Here is a 9,348-nt window from a genome sequence, read left to right as displayed (position 1 = left end):
CGGATTAAGACTCATGCTTGGATAAGGATTATGGTTTAGTATTCCTTATAGGATTGTAATAGGGCAATCAAGTTGTTTTTCACAATATAAATAACATGGGATGCTGCTCTCACAAGATACAGACTCTATTGAGAATCAAATACCTATTGTTTGATTGAGCATCGAGATCTTGCAAGAGAGGAGAAGTTTCTGTGTCAGGATGGCTTCTACATCGTCTTCCTCATCTACAGGTTAGTCATGTTCTTCTCGTTCTTGATTTAAACAGACTTGTTGTGGTTTGATTGCTAGAACAATTCCATATTATGAACTAAGATATAATCTTTAGTATTTTGAGTTTAGTTTAACAGGCTAACCCTAGGAGAGGTGAAAGTTCTATAGGATGGTACTAGTTTAACCTAGATGGGTGAATAGATTCCAATTTAAAAATCCAATTCAATTTTCAATTTAATTTTGAGTTCTCAAATTAAATCTACATTCACATCACATATCAAACTATCATACTCATATGCAATTAGAACGATAAATAAAAAGTGCACAAGGATGTAGGATTTAACGAGGCAAAATCCTGGTGCAATAGATCTAAAACATGCAGCAAGTAATGGATCTATATAATGCATGTAGTCGTTGTAGAGTATCATATATATATGACTTAAACAATGAAAGTAGTGAAGCAATCCAAGACTAAAAAAACTTATTCTCGTATAGCAACAAGATCCTTTTCACTTTCATGAAAACGCAACAGCATCCTTTTCACTTCCACGAAAACGCAATGGCAGCAACCACAACTCCTTTTTAACCTAGACCCCTATATCAATAACATGCGGCAACAGCAAAAACGAAACCCTAATGTAATCCCATCTATATATAAGCTGCAGTAGGAGACTTCAAAATGACTTAAAACTCTACATAAAGGAGATAAAAATAAAACCAAAAACATTTGAAGGTGTTGAGATAACAAGGCATAAAACTAAATTATCAAGTGACTCATCCGGATGTATATGCTAAGGTTTTGTTCACACTTAAAAGTCATGGGCTTTGATTAAATCCTACCTATCATGTAAATAAACCCAAGTATACTCTTTTCTCTGTAGACATATCACCGTAACAATAATCATGCCAAATTGATTGGTCTAATATATTGTAGTTAATCCTAACTACATGAATGCATATACATGACAAACTTACCTGAATGGATGTCACTGAAACGCTTGTTATTTTAGTGATCGAGAGTACGAGAGACAAACTTAGACTAAAATAATTACAACGGAAAACATGTGCTAGTCCAGGAATAGCCAATTTTACCCAAACAAGAGGTTACTAAATGCTTTTTGGTACTTGGCTCTCTGGTTTTTATTACTTCCTGGGATCTGTTAGATTTTGGTCGAGTTGCTAGCTCCAGTTTTTTCTGTGTTTCACGAAATCCAGTCATAAATGTGACAAGTGCTCTTCCAAAGGATGCATCTTGCTCCAAGCAACTGAAGTTAGTCGCTACAGGTTTAATTTTGTTTCAATTGGGAACCGGATTGTGCTCATGGTTCACAGCTAGTATGATTGTAATGCTACTGAAACAGATCTCTTTCTGGGATTGTGTAGAAGCTGTATGCTTTTGTGTTTGTTTGTAGGCAAAGATCAGCCTACTCGCATAGTTTGAGCATTGACGTTGTTGTTGTTGTCTGAGTTTGGCTGAATTTTAGACATCCTACCTTGAATTCGCCTACGTTTTACAAGAAGCTTTCTTAGTTCTGATTCTAAGAACAACATTCAAGAAATTCTGGAGGTCAACTTGTTGTGTACAGCATTGTTTTCTCTTCATTTTCGTGATATTTACTCGTTAATTGTGGTCCCAGTGTTCAGTGCAGCAAAGAAATTGACTTTCTGGTAGAAATAACATCATTTCTCTGCATGTATATGAAAAGTTAACAAGTATTCTTACTGTATCATCAACTAGCCTCTTCACTTTCTCTTGCTCTCTAAATACACGATACACAAATCTATGAAACAACTCACCGCTGTCCGCCAATGTTTGTATTGCACAAAACTATGAAGACTAGGCACATTGTTGCGATGCAAATGTAAAAGTTTTATAATCCGGCAGGCATTCGGATGGATGACCGCTAGCGCTGCGTATCTGATTTGCCAAGAATGATGCTTAGTAGCCATTACCAAAGCATGTGAGTGACTGATCAAGTCTTTGCTGCAGTGTAAGTCGTTTCTGGAAGTCCTCTAACCACTATTCTCCGACCGCAGAACTCCTGCCAGTGCAATTGATTAAGTCACAAGGAGAACGGATATGGAACAGGAAATCGAAGGACCAAATCTCACGTTGGAGTTCAAGTATTTACCGTTCCATTTAACGACATTGCTGCATCGCGTTCTGCAGCCGAAGAGAAAGAAAGGAACCCATAAGCGCGATTCTTCCCTGCCTTGCGGTCGTGCAACACTTTTGCGCTAGCTACAGTCCCAAACTGGCTAAAATGGCTTCTCAAAACATGAGGCTGGACAGCCCGCGCAAGGTTGCCGACGTAGAGTTTGTGAGGGCTCTCATACACCATGTTTTTCACCGGTGATGAATTCAATGCCTCGGTGTTCTTCCTCTTCGGATTCATATGAACCGAAAATCTCACCCGCATTTCCCTCCCTCCAACATCCTTCAAAAACAAATTTAACATTCAGTTATATTACGAGCGATATTCTACTTTAAACTAATCCAAACTACGGATAGGGGGATTTGAACCCGGACTCACCGGGGAGCTCATCCGATTTGGTACTAGCATTCAGTTAAACTAAGAATATAATGAAGCGCTAAAAGGGTGGATAAGTTTAGTACTAACAGATCGATCCAATGCAGCAATGGCGGTTTTCGCAGCGGCCATGGATCCCATGGTAACGTAGCCGCATCCGCGGCTGAGCCCAGTATCCGGGCTCCTGCAAATCTCGACGGAGAAAACAGTCCCGTGAGGGTTGAACATTTCCATCAGGTCCGGAACATCAATGCTTCTCGGAATATTGCACACGTACAGCTCACAGGGTCTTGACTGCTCTTGCTTGTCGTCCAATCCCCCATCCGAATCGTCGTCGTTTCGACTGTCGTACTCGTACTCCGCCACTCCTCCGTCGTCAGTGACTAGGCCTCCCTCCCGCTCTTCCACCACAGCCAACGCCGTGAAAACCCCAGCCTTCAAATTGGGGTACTTAATCTTCTGCTGCAATAAAGGCGACGAGACCCAATTTGAAACGGTGCGTTTTGGTGTAATCCAAGAGGAAGATAGAGTGGGTGTTAGGTTTAAGCAAGTGGCCGCCATAGCCAGAGCTGATCAGCAGCTACACAACTTGGATTTTTTTTTTTTTTTGTTTCAGTCTCCATATTTGTGTTATTGGTGATGTGGATAAGATAATGAGATCACGGCTCTCCGAGTCCGGGCATCCAAAGGCTCCACAATCCGTTAGATTACCCGGCCCAGATTTATTTAAAGCCCAAACTAGGTTTCGGAGAAGCAAGACACTATCGCTTCCTACGTGTTGGACCTAAATGAAATGTCACGTAATCAAATTTGAAGGTAGGAGCAAGTTTCAAACAATATATCAAATCTAAGTGATATGAGTTTTCATATGTCAAATTTGATATATGAGAAAATGTGATGTCAAATAATTTTTAATTATTTTATTGTGTCCATTAATGCACCAATTATAAATCTTGAAAATTTATTTTAATTGATTTCCTTTTAAAACATACCAGTTGGAAAAAGAGAAAATCTGACATTGTTACATCAGCTATCAAATTAACATTTGACATTTATCTTTTGACATCTCTTTGAAGATGCTCTTACATGACGTAGTATTCATAGCACTATTCTAAAAATCTCCGTCTAGTCTCGCTTAGGAGCTAAGTGATTGGCTCGCCCTGATTACTTGCTATGTGTTTGAAAATTAAGAAAGAACGCCTAGAATGCCTAGGGGCCCATCTAGCCTGTCCAAACCTGCCTAGATCGCGACTCTTACTTAGACAGAAACTATAAAACTTTTGTTTTGCATTTTGTTTTGTTAAAATAATTGTAAGAGACCTATTGAATATTGATGAACACACATGATATAAGTGTTCCCCATATTTTCATTATGTTCTAATATTATATAATATCTATGTCATTTTTATTTTCTAATTTATGTGTTCTTATGAAATCATGTATTTATTAAGTATAATTAGACACTTATTTGTACGATATATAATATATTTACTTAAATTCATTGAATCCATCTAGGCCCCTGTCTAAGCGCTAGCCTAGGTTCCAACTAGCCATCCGATTAGCACCTAACGTCTTTTAAAACCTTAATTCATATGCATGATGCCAAAATTAAGGATGTTTTTAGAATAAATATGGTGAACTTAATAAAAAGTTTAACTTTAAATGTTTATAGGGGTAAAAATAGAAATTGTGTAAACCGAGATGAGTTGTTTAAATACAAAAAGTTTTTGTTTTTTCTCTCGGCATTTTTTTGGCTTCGTCTTCTCTTCTTCTGCAACAGTCCAACCGACACATCTGAGACCCGAGCACGCAGATCACAACCAAAACGTCGTCGCCCAGAGACACCGGATCAAGGCAATGGAATCGGATCAACCGTCCATTAAGTTCGGTACCCAAGAGGCCCTCTCTCACGTGCGAGCCCTGACGGACGTCGGCGCCATGACGCGCCTCCTCCACGAGTGCATCGCCTACCAGCGATCCCTAGATCTGGACCTCGACAACCTCCTCTCCCAGCGCTCCGACCTCGACAAGCAGCTCCTCGCCCTCCGCAAGTCCTCCCAGGTTCTCGACATCGTAAAGGCCGACTCCGACCACGTCCTCTCCAACGTCACCTCCACCTGCGACCTCGCCGACAACGTCAGCGCCAAGGTCCGCGAGCTCGATCTCGCCCAGTCCCGCGTCAAATCCACGCTCCTCCGCCTAGACGCCATCGTCGAGCGCGGCAACTGTATCGATGGCGTGAAGCAGGCCCTCGACGCCCAGGACTACGAGGCAGCCGCCAATTACGTCCAGCGCTTCCTCCAGATCGACTCCGAGTACCGGGATTCCGGCGCCGACCAGCGGGAGCAGCTCATGGAATCGAAGCGGCAGCTCGAATCCATCGTCAGGAAGAAGCTCTCGGCGGCGGTTGACCAGAGGGAGCATTCCAATGTATTGAGATTCATCAGGCTCTACACTCCGTTAGGGTTAGAAACGGAGGGTTTGCAGGTTTACGTTGGGTACTTGCGGAAGGTGATTGGGATGCGATCCCGGCTCGAATTCGAGCACTTGGTGGAGCTAATGGAGCAGAACAATCCGACCCAGGCGGTCAATTTTGTTGGGTGTTTGACCAATTTGTTCAAGGACATAGTTTTGGCGGTGGAAGAGAACGATGAAATTCTGAGAGGGCTTTGTGGTGAAGACGGAGTTGTTTACGCCATTTGTGAGCTTCAAGAGGAGTGCGATACGAGGGGTAGTTTGATCTTGAAGAAGTACATGGACTATAGGAAATTGCCTAAGTTAAGCTCCGAGATCAATGCCCAGAACAAGAATTTGCTCAATGTGGGTGGCGTTGGTGTTGGGTCAGAGGGACCCGACCCGAGAGAGGTTGAACTGTTCTTGGAGGAGATATTGTCTTTGATGCAGTTGGGTGAGGATTACACTGAGTTCATGGTGTCTAAGATCAAGGGCTTGACGAATGTTGACCCGGATTTAGGTCCACGAGCCACTAAGGCTTTTAGGAGTGGAAGTTTTAACAAGGTGGTTCAGGACATTACCGGGTTTTATGTCATATTAGAAGGTTTCTTTATGGTGGAGAATGTGAGGAAGGCTATAAGGATCGATGAACATGTGCCTGACAGTCTCACGACTTCAATGGTGGACGACGTGTTCTATGTTTTGCAGAGTTGCTTGCGGAGGGCAATATCCACTTTGAACATCAGCTCAGTGATTGCTGTGTTGAGTGGTGCGAGTAGTTTGTTGAGCAATGAGTATCACGAGGCTTTGCAAGAGAGGATGAGAGAGCCAAATCTTGGCGCAAAGCTGTTCCTAGGTGGTGTTGGGGTGCAAAAAACTGGGACGGAGATTGCCACGGTTTTGAATAATATGGATGTCAGTAGCGAGTACGTCCTCAAACTAAAGCACGAGATTGAGGAGCAATGCTTAGAGGTAATTGAAATGATTTGCTTTACTCTGTGCTTTAATTATCAGGATTTGTGACATGAATAATAACTACATTGTTTGGGCAAGTCTTTGGCTTGCATTTCGCTTTGTATTAGGTTAGAATCCCCAAATCACTATAATTATGCATACTTAGGTTTAGTCAAACCTGCATTTGATGTATCCAATTTCCTGTAGTTGGAGTTTCCAATGGCCTTGACAATGTTTGCGAACATAATAGAATGCTACATACTTGAGCACTTCACAGAATTTCCTGCTAATACAAATGGGAAATGGAGTTTGATGGTACAGTGTTAATTGTGAAAGAGTGATGTGTGGTTGCCCACTGATTGTGCATGATTGATCACTGCTGCTATCGTAGACTTGGTAACATGAGTCTTCATAGTTAAGATTTCTTATTTGTTGTCTTTTAAGTCGATAAGGACAGTCAGTCGACAAGGAAAAAAGAATACGGGCTTGTGTTCTGTTGTTTTATAGATGGCGTATGGTTTGTTCATGTAGCTGTTGCCTTTACCTCCTTAAGCCTTTGGAGGTTTCAGTTTTATGGTTAATTGTTTCCATGTTTTTTACTGAAATTTTGTCCATAGAAATGAAGAGTCAAGAGAGCATTGTAACTCAGTAAGACAATTTGGCCTTTTGCAAATCGCCCATTTGCTAATTGCTTTCACCCACCTTCTTGCCTGTACTGGAACTCTAAGTATTGAAATCTAGATCGGTTTGACATTTGTCACACACTCGCAAAATTGTGCAAGTAGTCTTTTGGCTTCTTTTATATCCTTCTCGCTTGTCTTAAGTTCATGTTTGATGTTATCATCTGATGTGATCATTCGTTTGGTTGGATTTAAATGTTTGCGCTACATATTATTTCCTTCTATATCAAAGTAATTCCAATATCGTGGATTAAACGGGAACGTATCATGTTTATCAGGTGTTTCCTGCGCCAGTTGATAGAGAAAAGGTCAAGTCTTGCCTGTCCGAGCTAGGGGATATGAGCAACACATTCAAGCAAGCGTTGAATGCTGGCTTGGAACAACTTGTGGCTACTGTGACACCCCGTATCCGTCCAGTGCTAGATAATGTGGCAACGATCAGCTATGAGCTATCAGAGGCTGAATACGCAGATAATGAGGTTAACGACCCATGGGTTCAAAGACTTCTTCATGCTGTTGAGACGAATGTAGCATGGCTCCAGCCGCTAATGACTGCCAACAACTACGACTCATTTGTGCATTTTGTCATCGAGTTCATTGTGAAGAGGCTTGAAGTGATTATGATGCAGAAGAGATTCAGCCAACTTGGAGGCCTTCAGCTGGACAGAGATGCCAGGGCATTGGTAAGCCACTTCTCTGGTATGACTCAAAGGACCGTCAGAGACAAATTTGCGCGTCTCACACAAATGGCGACAATCCTGAACTTGGAAAAGGTCTCGGAGATTCTTGATTTCTGGGGCGAGAACTCGGGACCTATGACCTGGAGACTGACCCCAGCCGAGGTCAGGCGAGTCCTGGGTCTGAGAGTTGATTTTAAACCAGAAGCAATTTCCGCTCTTAAGTTGTAATCCCCATCCCAATCGACACTTAAACCTTCACATTCTTTTGTTTTCTTCTTCATAAATATTATTCTTCATTCATATTATTACCAGTTTTTGTACTAATTTACCTTCAAACTCATACAGTGTAGAAGAATACTTGGATTATGAATTTATAGATTTTTTCATACTAGAATTGCTATATATAAAAATAAAATAAATAATGAGAACGCATTTTCGCTTCTCTGGCATTAGTCTTAAAAAAGGAGTTCTTCAATTCAAATCTCAATGAACGATACTCGTTGATTAAGAAAACAACTCCGTTTACTTGGGTGCCCCTTTTTAGCATTCTGGAATCAACAAAGAGACGTTTGGCAACATTTTTTTCATTGTGACAGGAACATGAGTAGCATACCACGTGTTTTTATATAAGTGGTGGGACATTTTATTTTTTCAAGCTATTAATTTTTTAGCACACATCATACAATTTGTATAGTGACATGTGATGTATCACTCCATGTTCCCGTCACATTGAAAAATCTCTCTTCCCTATGGCAGGTAGGCTTGTTTATCTCCATTCAGTCGCCTCAAGCCCCTTTGATATACTCAATGCAATCTACTCGCCTCCCAGTTTCTATAGTGATGGAGAGTCGGATCTGGAAGCCATATTAATCTTTGGAAAGACAAATGGCTTGAGTGTGGTGTGCTTGAAGAGTTTGCTACCATCCCCTTTTCAGATGATGTGCTTGAATGGATTGTTGAAGACTTCCTTATTGATTTTGGTTGGAATATGGATTTGTTGTACTCTTGCCTTCCTCCAAATATTGTGGAACAAATTTTCAGTTTACATATTGGTATTGCAAATAATAGGGAAGATAAATTAATTTGGAGCCTCACCAAATCTGGAACATTTTCTGTGAAAACTGTATCTCTTTCTCTTTGGCGATGATGATATCATTCCCTGGAAATGGAATTTCATTTGGAATCTTAAGCTCCCACCCAAATTGGTGACTTTCCTCTGGACTATTGGTCATGGAAAGTCTTCGCTAACGTGTGTAGAGAGCTAGAAGAGGACCCTTGTTGTCCAATCCGCTCTAATGTAGAGGAATCAATGGATTGTATTTTCAGGTTTTGTAGGCTGAAAATAATTTGGGCAAATGAATCATCATGGAAGCTAAGCTTTGGAGTATTTTCATAGGTCTTTCTATAGCTTGGGATGAGGGTTGTAGGGATGTAATTCTTGTACTGTTGTTATTTTGATCCAACAACCTATTTTGGTTTGGCACCCGCTCTACAATCTTATTATTAACTGCAAAGAAGCTATCGAAAGAAATTGAAGATGCGAAGTCACTATATCTATAGAGAAAAGAATGTCTCAAGTGATCACATGGCTGACTTGGATCATAGGTTATCTCTTGGTCTACATGTTTTTGCTTCTCCTCCTACCACTGTCACAGCCCTTCCAAGGGAAAAGGATCCTCGCCGAATCCCTTTCCTAGGGATCTAGGAGATCCCGTAATCGTGTTCGTTCATCGTACATCGTACGGTCAGTTTTTGTTAAGTACTATTTATATTTAATTTTAAATTTTAAATTTAAAATGATTTCTGACCACACGATATACGATGAATAGACATGATTAC

At 41.0% G+C, this 9,348-nt stretch overlaps 2 protein-coding genes across 2 annotated transcripts; one reads left to right on the top strand and one right to left on the bottom strand.

Annotated features, from left to right (window-relative positions):
• Positions 1-1,872: 1,872 nt before the first annotated feature.
• LOC126629815 (29 kDa ribonucleoprotein A, chloroplastic) lies at positions 1,873-3,370 on the bottom strand. The gene is made up of 3 exons (XM_050299955.1): positions 2,832-3,370; positions 2,343-2,648; positions 1,873-2,252 (listed from the first exon to the last, which is right to left on the bottom strand). Exons 1-3 carry the CDS (start codon positions 3,300-3,302, stop codon positions 2,184-2,186), a joined length of 846 nt encoding a protein of 281 aa, XP_050155912.1. The 5' UTR covers positions 3,303-3,370; the 3' UTR covers positions 1,873-2,183.
• A 1,106-nt stretch (positions 3,371-4,476) lies between these two features.
• Positions 4,477-7,903, top strand: LOC126629814 (conserved oligomeric Golgi complex subunit 4). The gene is made up of 2 exons (XM_050299954.1): positions 4,477-6,167; positions 7,108-7,903. The coding sequence occupies exons 1-2, from the start codon at positions 4,599-4,601 to the stop codon at positions 7,735-7,737; spliced, it is 2,199 nt and encodes a 732-aa protein (XP_050155911.1). The 5' UTR covers positions 4,477-4,598; the 3' UTR covers positions 7,738-7,903.
• Positions 7,904-9,348: the final 1,445 nt, after the last annotated feature.

This window comes from Malus sylvestris, chromosome 7 (assembly GCF_916048215.2).
Source record: "Malus sylvestris chromosome 7, drMalSylv7.2, whole genome shotgun sequence".
NCBI classification, from domain to species: domain Eukaryota; kingdom Viridiplantae; phylum Streptophyta; class Magnoliopsida; order Rosales; family Rosaceae; genus Malus; species Malus sylvestris.
The sequence above is the reverse complement of the archived record's forward strand: the minus strand, read 5'-3'. Positions and strand labels throughout refer to the sequence as shown.